The 22,592-nt window shown below is 39.6% G+C and overlaps 1 protein-coding gene across 1 annotated transcript in view; it reads left to right on the top strand.

The window, feature by feature from the left end:
* ITGA9 (integrin subunit alpha 9) overlaps window positions 1–19,127 on the top strand; it is a 584,270-nt gene extending 565,143 nt beyond the window's left edge. The window contains exon 28 of the mRNA XM_087713055.1: window positions 18,231–19,127. Within this exon, the coding sequence (XP_087569181.1) occupies window positions 18,231–18,329 (99 nt within the window). The 3' untranslated portion in view covers window positions 18,330–19,127. The remainder of the gene's footprint in view (window positions 1–18,230) is intronic.
* Window positions 19,128–22,592: the final 3,465 nt, after the last annotated feature.

Consider the following 22,592-nt stretch of genomic DNA (forward strand, 5'->3'; position numbering starts at 1 on the left):
CTAGTCGTCACTTATAAAGCCCTTCATGGTATTGGACCTGGGTACTTGAGAGACCGCTGCTGCCAATTATCTCCACTAGACCGATTAGATCCCACAGATTAGGCCGCCTCCGAATTCCATCCGCCGGCCAGTGTCGACTGTCGACTACTCGGAGGAGAGCCTTCTCGGTGGCTGCTCCGACCCTCTGGAACGAACTCCCCGTGGAGATTCGAACCCTGACCACCCTCCAGGCCTTCCGCAAAGCCCTTAAAACCTGGCTGTTCCAACAGGCCTGGGTCTAAAGAGCTGTTGCCCCCGTCTCGAATGGTATGACTGTTGTGTGTTTTAAATTATGCATTGTTATGTGTTGTTTTTTAATTTTTTGTCTGTATCCCCCTTCCTCAACTGGTTTGAGTTGTGAGCTGCCCTGAGTCCCCTTCGGGGGGAAAGGGCGCCACATAAATATAATAAACAAACAAACAAACAAACAAACAAACAAACAAACACTGCTTGGAGCTCGCCTGCTGCCACTGCCCCGCTAGCTGCTTGGAGCTCCAAGCGGGGGCGGAGGGCAGAAGGCAAGTTCCAGGCAGCAGGTTTGGATGTGGGAGTTGGGACAGAAGGCAAGCAGGAATGGGGAACTGCCAGAAAGGCCTTGTGGAAGGCAGGCAAGCATGGCAGGGCTCCCTTCTCTGCAGTTGGGTGGCCCTGATATGCTTACTTACTTTCCATGCTCTTTTCCTGGCAGTCCCTGTGGCCAGGCACACTTGACTGCCTTCGATCCTGATGGCGAGCTCTAGCAGAAGGATAGATCCAGAGTAGTGACAGTGGCATTCCAGGAGAGTGGCCTTCGGGGCCCTGGGAATTCACAGCAAGGAGTTCCTGCTTTGGGTCCTCCCAGTCTAGAAAATGCTGCAGGCGGCAGAGTGAGCAGACCAGTTCAGGGGAGTGGCTAGCCAGAGGTCGCTACTAGTTCTGTGACCCAGGCCAAATTTCCACTTCTGATTCCCATGAACTGGTGCAAACTGGTTGAATACCACCTCTGGTACCACACCTCTCACCAGAGGGTGGAAATGGATCCTGCAAAACTAAGAGCAGTCCTCAAGTGGGAAACCCACTCACAAGCAGTTGCCGTTTCTTGGGGTTTGCTAACTTGTAGCAGCATTTTATCCTCTCTTTTGCCCAAATAGCATTGCCAATTACAAATCTGTTAAAAACCAAGGGGGTAGATAAACTGAAACCTAGCTAACCACTGAAGTGGACTATGGACTGCAAAGCAGCATTTGAGAAACTAAAAAGACTCCTTTTCAGACATTTGAGAAACTAAAAAGACTCCTTTTCAGACAAATCTGTGTTAAAACACCCAAACCCAAGGGAATGAAGAGGGAAAATTACAACCATGTGCATACACCTCTAGGAAATTAACTGAAATTGAACAGAGATGGGCAATATGGGGAAAAGAGGCTTTTGTAGTTATGTGGGCACTTCTAACTTGGAGACATTTCTTAGAAGGAAGCAAAATACCTTTCCAAGCATGGACCAGTCACAAGAACTTTGAAGCACTCAAAAGCCCATAGAAAATGTTCCCAAAAGAGGTTCGATGGGCCCAGTACTTCCAATGCTTTAATTTCACTTTTAAGTATTTACTGGAGGGAAAAACCTTTTGGCAGATGCCTTGTCCAGACTACCACAATACAACAACATTAAGGTGGAAGTAATGAAGCCCATGCACCCAGTCTCCCAATTAGCAGCTAAGATTGTCACATGCTCTCAAAGACAAAGAACGACCACTCTACCTTATATAATACCACCACCATAGAATTCAAAAAGGCCTTGGAAACAGATGAGTGGTTTAGTGCCCATAAACACACTTGCATAATAAACAATGGGTTAGTTTGGGTAGGAAATAAGCTGCATGTCCCAGCTAGGGAAGGGCTGAAAGCTATGCAAGGTTGTCATGACTCTAAATTAATTGGTCACTTTGGTTTTGTAAAAACATTACATTTACTGAAACGACAATTCTGGTGGCTCTTATTTTTTTTTTTTAAATATATCGAAAGCTATGCAGCAAGCTGCCTCATTTGCATTGCCACTAAATACAGGCAGGGAAAAACCCCTGATCTACTGCAGCTGGTGGCTGATCCTTCAGCACCATGGAGAGGGATCTCCATGGATTTCATTGTAGAATTGCCCTGCAAGTTCTGGAAACACAATGACCTGTGACCAGGCTTTTTCTCAAGGCAGGTTCACTTCATCCCATGCCACAGATCCCTAAGGCCAAAGCCTCATCCAAGCTGTTTTTGGTCCACATATGCTACTTGCGGGCCTCACAATGTATTATTTCAGGCAGAGGGATCCAATTTACATCCACGTTCTGGAAAGCCTTTTTGGACCTACTCAGAAGTGAAAGGGACTTAGTTCTAGTCATCATCTGCAAACAAATAGGGCCACAGAATGAATGAACTCAGTTCTGGAACAGTACCTGCATTGTTTTATTATATCAGCAGGACAACTGGACCTAGCTATTGCCTTTTGCAGAAGTGGCCTATAATAATGCAGTTCACAATACCACATGTTTTACCTCATTCAGAGTGACCACAGGGCAAGAATTTAATGCCTGAGTTACCCTCACATGAACCAGAAATCCCTTCCTTGAAACAGTAGGTCAGTCATTTGCAAATCATTTGGCTGATGCTCCGCAAAGAGACACATAGAAAAGAAGCATCATCATATGTCCCTTAAAAAGTAGCACCATCAAATGCTTCTGTGATAGATAGAAAAATACCCCAAACCTCCCTAGGGAAAAAAAGGCAATTGATAGGAGATTCAATTCTCAAAAGAACAGAATCAGCCATCTGTAGATTAGACAGTCAATCCAGAGAGGTATGTTGTCTCCCTGGAGCTAAAAATCAAAGATGTGGCTGAGAACTTAACCAAAATAATAAAACCCACACATTACTACCCTTTTCTATTACTACATGTAGGGACGAATGACACAAAAAAGGACTTGAAAACAATATCAAGTAATTATGAGCAGCTAGGCAAAAAAATCAAGGACTTAGGTGCACAAATAGTTTTTTCATCTGTATTGCCAAATCTAGTAAGAGAGCAAAGAATTCTTGAAATGAACCACTGGCTAAAGCATTGGTGTCATCAAAAAATCTTTGGATTCCTGGGCCATCATTTGTACTATCTCCATGATGAGCTTTTTGCAAAGGATGGACTGCACCTCACAAAGACTGGGAAGAATGTTTTCAGAAAATGACTGGTTCAACTTATCAGGAAGACTTTAAACTAAAATTGAGTGGAGCGAATTTCAAACCATCCAGTGATGGACTGCCATCACCCCGGAGGGGGAGAGAATGGCCTGGGCGCCCGTTGAGGTTGGGCGAATCGGACAACTGGCTACAATTGCCACCACCATGGCCCTTCCGGACACCCTTTTCTCCCCTCTCGGTCTGGCTCAGCCTTTGTACTAACGCTGCCTTCTTCTTCTCCTGCTTACTGTTTGACTGGACTTATCCCTCTCGTGGATTTGGTGAGGGGAGAGGGAAACGTGACACCCCCCTGTACACCTTCTGTGAACTGTTGCTGGGCCTTAACCACATCGTTCCATCTCCCCCCTACTCTACAATCGTCCACCCAATTACGGTTTCTCTGGACTTTTGACTTTGGGTGCTTTTTAGGACCTGAGGAAGGGAGAGGGGCAGAGCAGCTCTCCCTCCTCCTTCCGCACCATTGACTATTTGAACCGTACCTGCGCAGAGCTTCACACATTTTAGGAATGTAGTGTGAATGGTGTGCCTGGCTGATGTTTGTACCCACCTTTTTAACTTCATATTGTTGTATTTTTTGTGTTTAATTAACATATGTGGGGATTGCATTGATGAGTGGCTGTGTATGTATGTGAGGACTGAGAGTACAGCCTGGTGCCTCCTCCACTGAGTACTATTGCAGAAGTGGTAGGGGACCCAGGCCTACCTCCCGTCCCAGAATGAGTGATAAAACTCGCCTGCTGGATGGAGCAGAGGCTGTGGGAGGGGATATGGGGTCTACGGGTATGGGGGTGGGCCGGAGCATTACGGTCACTATGGGGAGAGGCAGGTACGACGGGAACTTCAGGGCTAGCCATTACCGGGGAAGGAGGGTTCGCTACATCACAGAGATCCCTCCTTCCGGCCCCGCTAGTTCCACTCCAGGGCCAGATGGCGAGAACTGTCAGGGCCCTGGTCTCAGGCTGTTGTTGCTAAATGCCAGGTCTGTGGTTCACAAAGCTCCCCTCGTCCGGGACCTAATTTTAGATGAGGGGGCAGACCTGGCATGTATTACTGAAACCTGGCTGGGCCCGGAGGGAGGAGTCCCCCTCACTGAAATGTGTCCAGAAGGATTTCAGGTGCTTCATCAGCCGCGACCCCAGGGAAGGGGTGGAGGAGTGGCTGTCATCGTCCGAAGGTCTTTAGTTCCTCATAGGATCCCTGCTCCAGAGCTTGTCGGGTGTGAGTCCCTGTTGATGAAGTTGGACCTTGGTGGTCAAGTGGGTTTGTTGCTAATGTACCTACCTCCCAACAGCGTTGCAACAGCCCTCCCCTTGCTCCTCGAGTCAGTAGCCGAGTTGGCGGTAGAGTTCCCCAGGCTTATGGTTCTGGGGGATTTCAACCTGCCTACACTTGGCGAACGCTCTGATGGGGCGCAGGAGTTCATGGCTTCCATGACAGCCATGGACTTGACCCAAGTAATTCGGGGTTCGACTCATTCAGCAGGTCACACGCTTGACCTCGTATTCCTTTCGGAGCAGTGGAGATGTGATCTAGGGTAAGGGCATTAAAACCTTGCCCTTGTCATGGTCTGATCACTTCCTACGGAGGCTCGACTTTCAGAAACCAATCCCCCACTGTAGGGAGGGGGAACCGATTAGGTGGTTCCGCCCCAGGCGCCTGATGGACCCTATGGGATTTCAGACAGCGCTTGGGGAAATACCTGACACTATCGTCCACAATCCGGTGGAGTCCTTAGTTGCTGCCTGGAATACAGCGGCGGCAGCAGTCTAAACCGGATTGCGCCTTTGCGACCTCTCTGAGGCAGCGGATCCAGGAGGGCCCCTTGGTTCACCGAGGAACTCCGGGAGATGAAGCGCCAAAAGAGATGCCTAGAGCGCCGCTGGAGGGCCAGTAAATCTGAGTTAGACCGAGCACTGATGAGAGCCTTTATCAGAACCTATCTCGTGGCAATACAGGCGGCGAAATGTTTGCATTTTGCCACCCTTATTGCATCCGCTGAATCGCGCCCAGCTGCCTTGTTTAGAATAACCTGCTCCCTCCTGAAAGGGAGGGATGCGGATGACCCTTTACAAGGTAGAGCTGAGGAATTTGTTCAGTATTTAACGGATAAAGTCGCTCGGATTCGGACAGAGCTGGACTCCAATTGCACGGTACCAGCCGAGGTACCGGGGGAAGGTCTTGAGCATACTTTATGGATTCAGTTTCAACTTGCTTCTCCTGAGGAAATGGACAAGGCCATGAGAGTGGTGAGTGCCTCCACTTATATACTGGACCCGTGCCCCTCCTGGCTGGTCTCGACCAGCAGAGAGGTGACACGCGGCTGGATCCAGGCGATAGTTAACACCTCTCTCCGGGAGGGAATCTTCCCGCCCCTCCTAAAGGATGCGGTGGTGAGACCCCTCCTGAAGAAACCGTCTCTGGACCCAGCCATTTTGAGCAACTATTGTCCAGTCTCCAACCTTCCCTTCGTTGGGAAGGTTGTTGAGAAAGTGGTGGCCTCTCAACTCCGATGGTCCTTGGATGAAACCGATTATCTAGATTCCTATCAGTTGGGTTTCAGGCCTGGTTACAGCACGGAAACTGCTTTGGTCGCGCTGATCGATGATCTCTGGCGAGCCAGGGATAGGGGTCACCCCTCTATCCTTGTGCTCCTTGACCTCTCAGCAGCCTTCGATACCATCGACCATGGTATCCTTCTGCGACGGTTGTGGGAGTGGGAGGCACCGTCCTCCGGTGGTTCTCCTCCTACCTCTCGGGCAGGTCGCAGTCGGTGTTGGTCAGAGGGCAGAGGTCGACCCCAAGGCCCCTTAATTATGGGGTGCCGCAGGGTTCGGTCCTGTCCCCCCTCCTATTTAACATGAAGCCACTGGGTGAGATCATATGCCGGCACGGGATTAAATACCACCAATACGTGGACGATACGCAGCTGTATCTGTCCGCCCCGTGCCAACTCAGCGAAGCAGTAGAAGTGATGTGCCAGTGCCTGGAGGCTGTTAGGATCTGGATGGGAGCAAACAAGTTGGCACTCAATCCAGACAAGACCGAGTGGCTTCTGATGTTCCCTCCCAAAAATTGTCCAACTATTCCATCTCTCAGGCTGGGGGGTGAAATTATACGCCCCTCAGAGAGGGTTCGCAATTTGGGAGTCCTCCTGGATCCCCGCTGACTTTAGAACACCATCTGTCAGCTGTGACCAGGGGACCTTTGCCCAGGTTCGCCTGGTGCACCAATTGCGACCCTACCTGGATCGGGAGGCTCTTCAGACAGTCACTCATGCCCTTGTGACCTCAAGACTGGATTATTGTAACGCGCTCTACATGGGGCTGCCCTTGAAGAGTGTTCGAAGACTTCAGTTAGTCCAGAATGCAGACGTGCGAGCGATTGTGGGTGCACCCAGGTACATCCACGTTACACCTATCCTCCGCGAGCTGCACTGGCTACCCATTAGTCTCCGGATCCGCTTCAAGGTGCTGGTCGCTACCTATAAAGCCCTACATGGCATCGGACCTGGGTACCTGAGAGACCGCCTCCTGCCGATTACCTCCCTCAGACCGATAAGATCTCACAGGTTAGGTCTCCTCCGGATTCCATCTGCCAGCCAATGTCGGCTGGCGACTTCCCGGGGGAGAGCCTTCTCTGTTGCAGCTCCAGCCCTCTGGAATGAGCTCCCCGTGGAGATCCGGACCCTTACTACCCTCCTGGCCTTCCGCAAAGCCACCAAGCCCTGGCTGCTCCAGCAGGCCGGGGGGCTTGTGAAACACCCAGCCCCACAGAAATTGTGAATGTTGCACCTTTTTAAAAAGTGTTGTCTATTTATCCCCTTTCCCTTGTCTGTTGTGAGCCGCCCGGGGTCCTCCGGGAGTGGGCGGCATACAAGACAAATAAAATGAAATGAAATGAATGAAGCAAAAACCCCTATAAAACAAATCAAATAACGAGATAAGGAGAGATTGGAAGGAAGACAATCTCAAATATCAAATAGGAGATATAGGAAGCATACTCAGAATGAGACCTAAAGACTTCAAGTGCCTATATACAAATGCACACATTTTTGGGAACAACCAGATAAACTTGAACTATTAATACATGAAGTAGATACCATGTTTCCCCGAAAGTAAGACAGGGTCTTATTTTCTTTTTACATAAAAAATATGGCTTGGGCCTTATTATGAGGAGAGAGTTTATTGTTTTGGGATTGCCGGGTGACTGCTCTCTTGCGAACGGGCTCCCACTGAACTCAAAAGATGTCTGGATCATGGAGAGACTAATCTATACATCGACTACCGTGCCAACTATATTAAACACAAGACCAACGGCTCACATCCCTACAACCACAACAACCCAATAACCAACAATCGACAACCCCAACACCCCAACATCCAAGACTAGGCATGCATGTCCCCAAGATCATCCAAATTCACCACTAGAAACCTTAAATGCAAACTATTCAACGCAAGAAGCCTCACAAGTAAAATGCCAGAATTTCTTCTCTTACTAAATACAGCTCATTTTGTCCTTATATTTGTCTGTGAAACATGGTTAAACAAATCCTTTCCAGATTCCATTACCAGTACAAGTGACTACCATGTCTACTGGTCTGACTGTGAAATCCAAAGAAAGGTGGTGTTGCTATCTTCTACAAAAAGTCCCTAGATCTGAAAAATATTCAAGTAACACAAGAGCTTGTTCTTCCTGAGACCATTAGCTGTGACCTGTCACTAAACACCACAATTCGCTTCCTATTATGTTACACAGCCCCTGATTATGACCTTGATCATGTGAACAAACTAGCTATATTACTAACATGAGCAGCTTCATGCCCATATCTCATTATCTCTCAATCGTGACATCAATTTACCTCTTATTAATTGGACTCTAAATGAGTGCACAACTGAAACAATACATACAACCCTGTATAATGTCATCACTACTTTAGGACTTGTTCAATTGGTATAACACCACAGACAATTCTAATACTCTACAAAATGACCTAGATTACTGTATATATCTGAATGGTCAAACAATTGGCAAATCTCTGCTAACAAATGCTCAGTCCTACACATTGGCAATAAAAATCAGAACATCAAATACAAGCTGAGTGGAAATGATCTAAAAAATGAACCACACTCTGTCAAAGACCTAGAAGTACTCATTTCAAAAAACCTAACCCCCAGAGCTCACTATAACAACATTGCCAAAAAGGCATTCAGAGTCATCAGCCTTATTTTACATAGTTTTTTCTCTGGTAATGCTATGCTGCTAACTAGGACATATAAAACCTTTGCCAGACCTATACTTGAATACTGCTCACCTGCCTGGAACCCACACTACATTTTGGACATTAAAACATTAGAGTGGGTCCAGAGGTATTTTAAAAGAACAGTACTCAACTCCACTGCTCATAATAAAATTCCATATACCATCAGGCTTGAAATTTTAGCCTGGATAGCCTTGAACTACACCATCTACATTACGATCTGAGCTTAGTGCACAAGATAATCTGGCATAATGTCCTACATGTTAATGACTACTTTTACTTCAACTGCAATAACGCAAGGGCTATCAATAGATACAAACTAAATGTAATCCATTCTAATCTCGGTTGCAGGAAAAATGATTTCAGCGATAAAATAGTAAATGTGTTGAACACCCTACCTGACTCTGTTGTTAGTTCCTCTAATCCCCATACCTTTTACCTTAAGCTGTCTACTGTGGACCTTTCACATTTCTTAAGAGGTCCCTAAGGGGGCATGCAAAAGCGCACCAGTGTGCATCCCTGTCCCACTGTCCATATAAATGTGCTCTTTTTATGTGTTTATGGCTTATGTTTTGCTTATTTTTATCCATTTATTTGTGCCATTTTTTCATGATTTTTTCTACTTGTTTCCTTGTACTTGTTGACAAATTAAAATAAATAAATATATTTAGGGATGCCCACAGCATATGATCAATAAAGTCAAAATGTTGGTCATGAGAATGTCATCAAAATTCCATCAATTTTTCATATGGGATACATATAAGAAATGGGTGGATCTTCAATTTCATTATTGCTGCCATCTTAACTTTTTAAACATATCCCTGTGTTTTAATTTATAGTTGGTGGGAAAAGTTCAAACACTTGGCAGATTCTAGCTAATCTTTTTTTTTTTTTTTTTTTTTTTTTTTTTCAGGAAATATATTTTATTCAATTTTCACATCCCATTTGCAATCATTTATATACAGGGTATTTACTATAAGAAAAGAAAAAAAAAAGAAAAAGGGAATAAAACGAACAAGTAAAAAGGAAACACAACTCATCATTCACAACCCCACCTAACCCTTGCGTCCTCCATACACCCCATCTACCCCCTCCAACTTTCCTTTCTCCCTCTAACACTCCCCTCCTACTTCCCTTTCCCCTCAAGCCTTCCTTCTCCCCTTACTCCCCAGACACCCTCCTTACATTCCCCTTACTCCTTACATTCCCCTTACTCCTTCCTTACTCCTCCCTCTTCCTTCCCTCTACCTCCCTCCTTGGTGTATGCCTTTGTTCGAGTGTTGTTTGATCTGATAAAAGTAAAGTAAACCAAGGAAAATAATAATAATAATAATAATAGTAATAATAATAATAATAAAAAAAGGAACCACCGTATATAAATACATTCTTGTTCTTATTAAAACTATATTAACACCCCCCCACCCCACCCCCCACAATCCCCATCCCTAATCCTCCCGACTTCCCAGGGTCCACACCTGGCACTACCTTCTATCTAAGATATCTTGTATACATATGGATTAAAAAATAAAAGTAATATATCAAAAAAAAAAAAGAAAAGAAAAGCAGAGAAAGAAAAAAAAGGAAAAAAAGAAAAGAGAAAAGAGAAAAAAGAAAAAAAAGAAACCACTCTTTGTGTTGATCTCAGCCCCCCATCCTTATCTATGCTTAAATAGTATAAATCATTCTATCTATATTTTATTCTCATCTCTTACTTCTTTGCTATTTACCCCGACCTTCTGTAGACTCTCCCGTTCCCTTCCTAAACCTCATGATCCCTTCCAGTAAGATTTAAGCAGCGTAGTTTATGCCATATATTCAAATATAACTTTACAAACAAATAATCAAACTTTCCCATCTAATAAAATTTAAACAACGTAAATGATCTTTCTTTACCCCTTTTTCAAACAGTAATTCAAAATAATCTAACCCGATTTCCCCTTCTTAGTAAAGTTAAGCAGCGTAGATCAGATATTACTTTACACAGGAATCAATTTCTGTAATTCCAACCGACTTCCCCTTCTAATAGAATTTAAATAACTTAGTTCATTCCACATGTATTTTACCCTCATCCCCCACTTGTCTGATATTTACCACTATCAAATTTATACTACCATTTGTTTAAAATATAACTCAGAGCGATTTGTAGCATGAATCCTTCCACATATTCCAATAATACTTTCAGCAAAATTCAGTTAACCTTCTATTTTAAGGTAGTCGCTTCTAACAAAATTTAAACAACATAAATCATTCCACATTCTTTTTACAGTTATCTTAAGATAATCCCAAGCGGCTTCCTGTTCTAATAAGCTTTAAACAACGTAAATTTTGCCCTCATCCCTTGCTTGTCTAATATTTATCACAAATAACGTAGTACTACCATTTGTTTAAAATATAACTCAGAGCGATTTGTAGCATGAATCATTCCACATATTCCAATAATACTTTCAGCAAGATTCAGTTAACCTTCTATTTTAAGGTAGTCGCTTCTAACAAAGTTTAAACAACATAAATCATTCCACATTCTTTTTACAGTTATCTTAAGATAATCCCAAGCGGCTTCCTGTTCTAATAAGCTTTAAACAACGTAAATTTTGCCCTCATCCCTTGCTTGTCTGATATTTACCACAAATAACGTAGTTCATTCCACATGCATTTTACCCTCATCTCTTGCTTGCCTAATATTTACCACTATCAAATTTATACTAGCGTTTATTTGAAAAATAACTCAGAACTATTACAACCAACTTTCCCTTCAAATAAAAGTTAAATAGCATGGATCATATTCAAATAATGCTTTCAGCAAGAGTCAGTTAACCTTCTATTTTAAAATAGTCCCATCTAACAAAGTTTAAACAACATAAATCATTCCGCATTCTTTTAACCACTATCAGATTTATGCTAACGTTACTTTAGAATCTAGCTCAAAGTAGTTTCACCCAGCTTTCCCTTCTGATAAAAATTAGTCCACTTTTTCTACCGGAGAGAGGTCTCAAACCCCCATTCAGTCCTCAACTTTAAGAAGTCTTTGGAAGTATCTAAATTCTCGATCTGCGTTCTTCTGCTTCTCCGAGGGAGGAGGGGCTACCCCCTCCATCTTGCAGCCGCATGGCCAGCCGTTTGCTTTCTCCTTCCGCTTGTCTCTCCTCTCTTCCAAGCGCGTCAGGAAGTCCCGCCTTCAGAATCCTACAATAAAAATCTTGAGCTTCCGAAACAGAGTTAAGACGAAATCTTTGATTCTCAAATGTAACCGTGATGCCGGCAGGGGCCTCCCATCTGTATCGAATCTGTTGACTCCTAAGCTCTTTAGTTAAAAAGGCGTAGTCCCTTCTTGCTCTCAACATTTGGAAAGGTATATCTTTGAAGACAATCACGTCCTGGTCATCAACTCGGAGACTGTTATTATGGAACTTTTGCACAATCGCGTTTCTAGATTCTTTTGTAGAGAAATGTATAATTATGTCCCTCGGGAGCTGTCGCTGTTCCGCTATCAAAGAGTTCTGGCGATAGATTTTCCGAATCTGCCAATCAAAGTTAAGTCCCGGGCTTCCCAGCGCATGGCTGAAGGCTTCAGCAAATGTCTGTTTCAAATTCTCTTGCTCCTTTTCACGGAATCCTCTGACTCTTATTGAAAATGCCCTCCTATCAAAATTTAGCGTCATAAGCTGTTCTTCGTTATTTCTAATTTTTTCTTGTAAAATTTGAATATTGGTAGTCAAATCAAAATTAGCCTTCTCCAGGATAGGAGACAAGATACCATGTGGGCAATTCCTAGACATGCAATTGAAAATATGAATACAGCACAAAAACAGGACAGATTTACTTACAGACAGCTTCTTACCTCGGAAAGGGGGGTATTACAATTAAAATCTTTAGAGGTATTAAAAGAGGAGAAGGTAGTTCAAACATGGTTCCAGTATGGGCAATTACAGGCTAGGTGGAAAATAGATCAAAAAATTGGTTTTATTCAAGTTGAGGATAATCTGTTTAAACAAATAAGAGATCAAAGCTTAATGCATATAAAGAGGATATATAATGTATTAATACAGATGGATTCGGAAACAGAATTAGTTAAAGATTGTATGATAAAATGGGCTCAAAATATTGAGGAACCAATAATGTTGGATACATGGGAAAGAATTTGGGTAAGAAATGTGAAATTTACACAAGCTCAAAATCTGAGAGAAAATTTTTACAAGATGTTCTACAGATGGCATTTAGATCCTAAAAAGTTGGCTTCTATGTATCCGAATGTACAGCCTAAATGTTGGAGGTGTGGTTCTCTCGATGCTACATATTATCATATATGGTGGACCTGCCAAAAGGTTAAGGCATTTTGGATAAAAATATGGTGGGTCATGCAAAATGTTTTTAAAAGAAGGATAAAGTTTATTCCTCAGTTATTTTTACTAGGTATATGTACTGATTTTACAGTGGTAGAGACCAATTTGATTTTGCACCTGATAACTGCAGCAAGATTGTTGGTGGCGCAATATTGGAAGAAGGAAGATTTGCCTACAATCCAAGAATGGACATTGAAAGTAACAAACTTAGCTGAAATGGCTAAAATATCGGCATATCTCAAAGATTATTCAAATGAGAGATATAAACGAGACTGGAAAAAATGGATTGACTATATACAAAATAAATACGGGACTAAGAAATTCCAGTTAGCCTATACTTAAGATCAGAAATGATTTAAACTGTTAAAAGTCAGTTCAGTAAGAAGAAGCTAAGTTCAATCTAGAATGTCATTAATTTCTTTATTTCTTTTTTCTCAATAGATTTTAGACTGTGTTAGTTAAAAATCCATACCGTGTACGGGTTCTGGGAAGTCGGGGGGGGGAAGGAGGAGGGGGGATGGGGGGGTGGAGGGAGGGAGGGGTATACACAACAAAAAAAAAATTGTACTTCAATGTCTTAATGATTGACAAATGATGACTTATTTGTGTTTTTTTTTTTAAAGAAAAATAAAAAAGTTCTCGAAAAAAAAAAAAAAAAATTAGCCTTCTCCAGACTTTCCAATCTGTTCTCTATTTCAGCAGAGTAATCTGACAGGGCAGACACGGCTGCAAACGTATTCGCCTTCATTTGATTAACTTTAGATTTTAGATCCTCATAAAGTTGCAATACAAACTCCTTAAGTTCTTGCTTAAGGGCATTAAATATTTTAAAGAGATATTCCTGTGTTAAAACTTCTCCAGTAGAGGGCGTAGGAGACAAAGGCTGAGTTTCCAAAAAAGATTGTTTAAATTCTTTAGACACATTTGTAGCAAGACGTTTCTTTGATCTGGGTGCCATAATAGATAAACAAGTAAGCAGTGCTTCGCTCCCCTCTATTTCCAAAGAAAAAGAGTTTATTTTGTTAAGGAGCGGTCTGCAGGAAGATAAGCCCGGCTAAGTACATCCAGTAATCATCCACGGAGAGAAATCGCCATTTTAAAGTCTATTTAAACAAAGAAGTCTTTAAGACAAATGGTGCTGGTATTTAAGATAGTAATAAAAGCATAAATCTCACAGGGGTGGTACCCTCCCGTATCAACTCTAGCTTGAAAAAAACTTTGTTTTGTCCTGGGGGGGGCTAGCCTGTCTGGGGCTGCTACTGTATCCTATAAGGTCATGTTCTGACTATTGAGAAATTGTTTGATTTTTTGAGCAGAATCTGATTTGAAAACAACATGTGTAAACTGTGTTTGGAATTATTATAAACATTGTTATTATGACAAACTTTAACATATCTAGGTTTCATATTTCTTGACTGTAACTCGAAAGAATTTAAAAAGTCTGCTTCCATTTTTTATTAATTACATCATCTAATTCCATGATGCATGCATCTGGCATGCATGCCAGAGGTGGCACACAGAGCCCTCTCTGTGGGCACGTGCGCCATCACTAGCTGCTCTTCTGGTTTCTGACATGCATATGGGCACCTACCATCTGGTCTTCGTTGGCACTGGAGCGCTGGAAAACGGCCTGGAAACAGCCTGAAAAACAGCCTGAAAATGGCCAAAAAACAGGCAAGCATGCGCTGGCCAGCTGGTTTTAAGATTTCCGGCACTCTGGCACGTGCACATGCATATGCTTTCTGATATGAACACTCGGTGTTGAAAAGGTTCACCATCACTGATCTAATTCATTCCTATATTTTGGTCTGGTTCACCCTAAATTCTATTCTACATTTTTATTTACTATGATATAAGCCTACTCAGTGTAGATTGAAATAATGTTTTAATCAGGTTGTTTAAGAAGCTGATTAAAATCCTACATTACATATAATATACTCTAAAATACTCAATGTATTGTAGGTTTTCTATTGACATATTGTATTTATTAGTTTAAATACTCCATACTTCAATAGTTTAAATACTAGAGCAGGTTCTAGTCAGGCATATCTTCAGGCAAACAGCATGTTAAATTGCAATTTATAAAAATGCAAGCAAATTCACATATCAGAAGAGGAAAGACATTCAATCTTACAAGGAAGTAAGAAGAATGAATCATAGTTTAGAGATGTTCTTTAAAATCTGCATGTTAATGCTAAACAATTACGTATGAATAATGCAAAATTTTGTTTGCATTGGAACCCAAGCCAAGACAGATTTCATGTATCAGACTGAAAACTCTCCTTTCCCCTTTGTTGATCTGCCTATTTTTGGTCTTGCTTTTACTGTACTTCTTAGCTTATTACAGGAACTCTATTTCTAGATTCATAGCAAGATCACTTGTAGATTCTGAATTTCATGCTTCATTAATATTGATTAACTCTTGCAACTTTTTTATTGCTTATGGAACAAATTCCTTATCCAATAGTAAAATGCTATAAAATGCTAGAAATTGTTGTAGCAAACTTTTAGTGATAATTTCTGAAGCAGATGTTTTGCAAGCCGGCTGTTTTTATTAAAATAACAGTAGGAAATAGTTTGTTCTTGTTTGCTTGGCCCTGGAGAAAATTAAAATTCATTTTTGTAATTTTGATCATAACTGTAAATGTAGATTTTAATGTGCAAAGTATATGGTTTCTATGAAGAATAGATACTTTTAAACCTCAGCAAGCTATTTAAAAATATAAAACAAATATGTGTATATTTCAGGGATGGATGCAAGTCACACAGCACTTCTGTCCTGCTGTATTTATTAAATTCCTTTGAAAGATGGTGGTGCAACAACAGTATACCTACTATGCTCACTGATTTATTAAGGAAATCAAACTGTCCATGGACTTCTCCTCTCTAGACAATAAATTTTGTACCCAATACTTAAATGTGTGAACATTATGTGATGGTGTGGTGGGATAATGGATAGTCACGTAATAAAGGGAAAGAATGCAGTAGCTGAAATTTATCTATCTTGTTGCCTTCTAGAAATGTTGGAAATAAAATTCATATTATCTCTGGTTAAAAGTTTCATGCTGGTGGGAGATGATACAATCTGTAGTTCAACACATCTAACAGTCGTAATGGTAGAGAAGACTTTTATTTTTTTCCCTCTAGAGTAATTTTAGGCTGGATTAAGTCTAAAATGATTCAGTCCATCTTATCTGATATTTGGGTCTGAGTATTCTGGTCTTGTTTCATTTTAGATTTTTGTGAGCTGCTGCCTTATATTTTGCTTGTTCTTTGCTCTGTTTACTTACTCATTCACATCCTTTGGCATATATTGTGGGGTTCCTGTATTCTTGCCTTTAAATTCTTTCAATCTTACTAATATATGGAAATTATCTTCAGAAGCCTCTCATTTCTTTTAACTCACTATGTCAATTGCTACAGTATTTGACAGATGAAATGTTGATTTCAGCTATAGAAAAGTTGCTCACTGTTAAAGTTTTCTTCCCAGGTGCCTGCCTTTATTTTCACTTTTTTCTTGGGAAAACAGAAAATGTACTTGAATAGATTAGACGCATCATTGCAGATATAAAAGATCTTACTAAAAGAGATCTCCCACTAATCAAGGATCTGATTTTTTTTCCTATAAGGATTTAAGCCTTTTTCACCCCTCTTTTTGTAATAAATTCCTTTCCATCTGCTTCTTCTTGAGACCTGGTTGTACTCAGCTGGTGTTTACAAATTGGTCATGTTTGATTGTAAGCTTCTTGTCCACTTGCCAGGTTTTCAGTTCTGTTTCAATATAGCAAAAATCAGAGGAATTAGAAATAATATGGCTGATATACAGTTTCAGCTTTTGAATATAGCCATGGGAAAGGAATGCCAAAAATAAGACATGGTTTCTACTTGTTTTATAACAGATTCCCTAACTTAGTTGCCATTTTCTTGTATGTATTTCATCTTCCAGAATTCTCAACAATAATATTAGTGGACTGAACAGCAAACATTGCAAGGATATCAAGGTTTGGAAAGGGTGTTTTGCGAACTCTTGAATCACACTAACTTCAGAGAACATTAAAATGCAATGGTTTGGTAGATGGATAAATCTTTTAAGTATGATAAGCGCCAAACATATAAGATCTTACAGGACATCACCAAGTGTTCTGATGCAATATAGTCTTTTACCAGTGCAGATACTGGAATATTAATGCAGTAGGTTTCCAACAGCTTATATTTCTCAGAAGGAATAGTGCAATTTGTACCAATTAAAGCTTCTCAGAAACATTGAGGTCGTTATTTGTTTAATGTAATAAATAAAATATATTATAAACCTCAGTTCTGAGGTAGTTGTATATCACATTTACTGTACTTTGCAAACCATATGAACTGTTTCTCAGCTGTAAAATGTATTATATTATAATTTTATCACAATGTCCATCAAAATGGAGAGTTATTGATATAGAAGTGAGATAAACAAACCTTCTCAATTCCATAAAAGATTTTCAATTAAAAACCTATACTTAAGAAGAGCATAGCAGGATCATAGCAGGAATTTTAGATGGAGCAGGATGTGAAGGACAATTAGTAGGGAAGATTGCAAAAGGGAAGAATATGTGTTAGTATATTTCAACCCAGGGATTAATTTTCAAATTCTTTCAGTGCTTCTTTCTCCTATCATGTCATGTAATCAAATAGAATACCAGTTTGTAACATTTCTTTGTATTATACATTTTTAGTGCTTGTAGTTCCTAATTATGTGCCTTTTTAACTGTAAGTAAGAAGTAGGTCTATAAATCTGGGTATCAACAACAAAGATCCCTTTTATTTTCCTTTCTCAACCTGGATCTTTGAAAGTAAAAAAAGCAGAGAGCAATAGTGTCAGTAAATAGAGGAATAAAGATAATTAAAGGAATCAGTAGACAGGCTATTAAATTGAAAACTCTGGATTCAGGCTAAAGGAAAGCAAAGATCATACGGTTCTTTATATCTTTATATTCTCAACAACAGAGAAGAGTTTTAAACTTCACATTCTACTTATTACTTTCTCAGAAGCATGTTTATTTGTTTGGACTATTCTGAACCAACATGCCCTTTTCTCTTATATTCATAATTATCTGATACATGAATATTCTACACCCAGTATAATTCCAAATCATATCTCTACTACTCTCCATATGTATTGGAATACAACTCTTGAAATTTCCACCTAATATAGCCCACACTTCTGGAATGCATCTTATTGGGGAAGCATGATCTAAGTTTGCTTGTTTTCTTATGTGTTCCTTTTTTATTAATAGAGTGGTAAGCAACCTGAAAATATGTATTACAAATTAAAAAAGAATCCAAATATTAATAAAGTTGTTTCTTTCCTCCTCACTTTTTTTCTTTAATTTACAGATGGGCTTCTTTCGCAGAAAATACAAAGAAATCATTGAGGCTGAGAAGAATAGAAAAGAGAATGAAGATAGTTGGGACTGGGTCCAGAAAAGCCAATAAATTATACTGGGGGTAAGGAAACATTAAAATCCTGGCCATGTGGTACACAGTTGTTACCTATTGGTCCTGCTCTTGTATCTTCCATATGTGGAAGAAGGAATCTTCTCCAGATTTTCCGGAGGCCCCATTGATGCGGTTGTTCTTCATCACCTTACAGTAGGGTACGTCACACTGTCAGGTGACTCAACCAATTTATACATCTTGGAAGAAATGAACTTGGATAATTAAGCTGCAGTGCAGATCAATATTTATGAATCCAACATATATGTGGTATACCCTCAGGGGAAGACTTGTTTCCAAAAAAATACTTTTCATAAGCTTTTATACGGAGTGTGAGTGTGTATGTGTATGTATCAATGTTGTATGTTTTCTGTTGAGATAGATTCACAATAGCTGCTGCAGTCCTATATTCACATTTTCTTGGAAACCAAGTTCCAATAAATTCAAAAGAGCTTACTTCTAAGTAGGTATATTAGACAATGCACTGTTAGATTGTAATCTTTTGCACACTTACCAATAGCATTTAGTTGGGTGTAATGGGGCTTCCTTATAGGTAAGTTCACAAAGGACCCTGTAAAGCACTGATATCCAGCTGAAATTTTGATCATGCATATGTTTTTGTATCTATTATACTGTATTTTTGAATGTCAATGCGAAAGAGAAGCAGATGAAAAGAATGGAAAGATTTCACGTAATAGAACCAGTCCTGATTTTAGTTTATATAAAAGCCAAATACTTTCATTTTAAAAAATAGGAAATTAAAAGTTTGCCTACATGAAATTAAAAAAAAACTATTATTCAAGGATTAAGCATGACATCCATTTCAAAAGGAACAATTTGCAGCCCTCTGTAGCAGGAAGGAGAGGGGGAGGAAGGGAGGGAGGGAGGGAGAGAGAGAGAGAGAGATTTACATTTTCTTGAGCTATCACTTGGCAATGGTTAATGCTTTCAATGTGAGGTTCCATTTATTTATACTTACAGCAGAGTTTCGTGTTGTGTGAAGTGCAAACTGCATGGCAAATCATCAGTAGAACGGGAGGGATTTTGACATTTTGGTTTAAACTGTGTTTTAGTGGATGGCACACACCAGATTGTCTTGAAGGGCAGCAAGAAGACACTTCCAAAATTAATTGGAAGTATCCCAAAAAGTAATTTTGGAATTAATCACTCTCATTAATTTTGTAGTATCCCCTATTGAGGGGAGGGAGGAAATAAAGTGAAGATGGAAAATTTGGAGGACCATGTTTGTTTAAAAAAATACAATTTATGCCACTATATACTCACATGGAAAATGATTGTTCTGGAAAGGAAAATAAAGGCTATGTACTATTCTGTTTATGCCTATTCTCTGTTTCTCCCAATAGGTGATATTCTTTTTGGATGATTAAAAATGTATTGTAATTAAATATCAAATGCTCATACTTTTAGTTGGCTTTATTGATAGGACACATTGCATTAGAGAAAGAACCACAAATAACTCCCTTTGACTCAATAAAGGAAACTTTTCACTGAGATGGGATGAAGTGAGGAAGCTGTGTTAAAAGTTTATAAATGTTGAAAAGAGACATTCCTATTATATAATGTCTGCTTATTAAAAGTCAGTTTATTCATGTACAATTTGAAGCTACAGAGGTTCAGAAAGAAATGTTTTCTGATGTGCTGTGACTCATCTATATTTTTGTCACAGGTTTTTCTACTTGATGCTTTTAAGATGGAAGAATCATTTCAAATTGGGACATTCTGAATCCCATCCACACATTTGGCCTTTGAGCAATGTCCTCTTGTTGCTCCATTATGCAGCTATTAGAGTATAAAAAATAATGCCAACAGGTGACATCAGGACCTTATAGCTCAGAAGATCAGCAAAAAAGAGTTTCCTATTAATTTGAAAAAATATGTCCTTTCCCCCCACAATGGAATGTGGAATGTGAATTTATTAAAATAATTACCAAAATTCTTAACAATTTCTACCTTTTCAATATTTCAGCTTGTGGCACAATCTTTTGTTTCTGTTTTAAAAAATACATAAAAAGTTAATGCAAACATTATGCCTACATAAGATATGCAAATATTTATAAGGTGTTAGTGGATCAAATAATTTCCCTTTGACACTGTTATGCACAGTGTCATCCCAACAGAAATATTTATAAGGAGAATTTTGATCAATTTAGTAGTAGATATTTTGCAGTGGAGATAACTTTAAATAAATTGTTGGTTGTTGAATCAAAATGTGTCTTTCTTTTAAGGAATTTAAGGAATTAAAACTTTATTCTTATTACAACATGGCTCATATTTATTTTAAAGCTTATGCCTTAAAATAAATAATGGATTTCAATTGTAGTGTTGAATGTATCACTATAAAGTTGAGTCTTAGTTCTATTGATGTATTTATTAAGTCACCAAAAGACAATATGGCTAAAGAAATGAAGTTTTCTTATTTTTTAAACCAATGATTCATGAATCATAATAGAAATAAATCATTGTATTATTTCCATAAGACTTAACCCAAACTCCCCAAAGAGGTCCTTCCTATTATAAGTATAGGTTTTCCTCCGTCAGTCTAAATCAGGGGTGTCAAACATCATCATGTGACATATCACAACTTTTTTCTCCTTTGCTAAAATGTGGGTGGGCGTGGCCAGTACGTGATGCATCTGGCAGGCCACTAGTTTGACACCCCTGATCTAGATCCATTTAAGATCAGTGCTTTAAGTGCATCTTTTTTTAAGGTTGTGAACAATCATTACAGAAATTTGGGTTTAAAGGATTTGAGTGAAAAAGCCTCTCTTTGTCAGTTAATAATAATGGGCCACAAATTGAGAACCGACAAAGGATAGAAATCACTACCTATGATTGAAAAAAAGCCCCCCAAAATGAATGGAAACTCTGCGGTGTGCTTCTTATGGTTCAGTTAATATTAACAATTACTTCAGATTAATAATATGGTTCTAGTAATAATGAAATGAATTTCCAAAGCAGTGATTTAGATGGGTTTTTTTTAAGTTTTCTGTATTGCCTTTGTATTGGTCTTTCTGTGCAGCCCTGTGATTGGTTTTTTACTTTCACTTATAATAAACAGCCTTGACACTGACACCTATCCAGATATACTAAAGAATAAATACATTAAATTTGTGTTAAATTTTCATAACTCTTTATCAAGTATCAATCACTTTTAATTAACACCAATAGTGTAACACAGAGACAAGATATAAGCAAGTATACACAAAGCATGGCTGAATCATACTTACTACAGCTTATGAAAGCAAAATTAATCCAACTTGATAAGTAGAGCTTCTTTAGGTGACTTAATAAATAAATTAGTAGGATCAAGAGGGAAATGTACAGTCTTAATAGTTGACATACAACTGAAGTCCATCAATTAATTTTGGCACTTGGTTTTCTTGTGGCTTATTCTATAACATATATGCTAAATTATGTATTGGTGAATACCTAATTTAAGATTGTATCGTAATCTGAGAATCAAGGAATTCATCAACATACAATTAGTGCACAATTGCATATCACAAATAAATAAACGTTGAAACTTGTGGCAGAGTTCCTTATGTTAGATGTTAGAAATCTAAGTGAAAAGGATATTTAATACTGTATTTGCAAGATGCAGCAAGAAAACAAACCATCACTACCTGAAAGTGCTAGTGGAGCCACAGTGGACAGTGAGTCTTCCTAGAATTCCCACACTTCTTAAATCCAATTTGCTTTTCAGCTTTCATTTGTCTCCTTGAGGCTGTCCTATATGTATTTGTATAGTATAGAAATTTGTGTACTGTACTAGCGTTTTGTATTAGTACCGTTTTATAATGCCTCAGTAAGGTCACATCTGAAATACTGCATCCAGTTTTGGTCACCACATTGTAATAAAGATGATGAGACTTTGGAAAAAGTGCAGAGAAGAGCAACTAAAATGATTAAAGGATTGGAGGCTAAATCATATGAAGAACCAGGGTTTGACAAAGGAAGTACTAGGAGGGAACATGATAGCAGTATGCCAGTATTTGAGACACTACTACAAAGAGGAGGAGGTCAACTTATTTTCCAAAGCACCAGAGGGCATGGCAAGAAACAATGGATTGAAACTAATAATGGAGAGAAGCAATCTGGAATTAAGAAGAAACTTCCTAACAGTGAGGACAATTAAGCAATGGAAAAGCTTTGTTGTAAGAAGTGGGTGCTTCATCACTGGAAGTTTTTAAGAAAAGACTGGACAGCCACTTGTCTGAGATGATATAGGCTCTCCTGCTTTCC

The sequence above is a fragment of the Thamnophis sirtalis genome, unplaced genomic scaffold, assembly GCF_051295495.1.
Source record: "Thamnophis sirtalis isolate CommonGarterSnake01/CBP01778 unplaced genomic scaffold, rThaSir2_p1.2 scaffold_4, whole genome shotgun sequence".
NCBI lineage: Eukaryota > Metazoa > Chordata > Lepidosauria > Squamata > Natricidae > Thamnophis > Thamnophis sirtalis.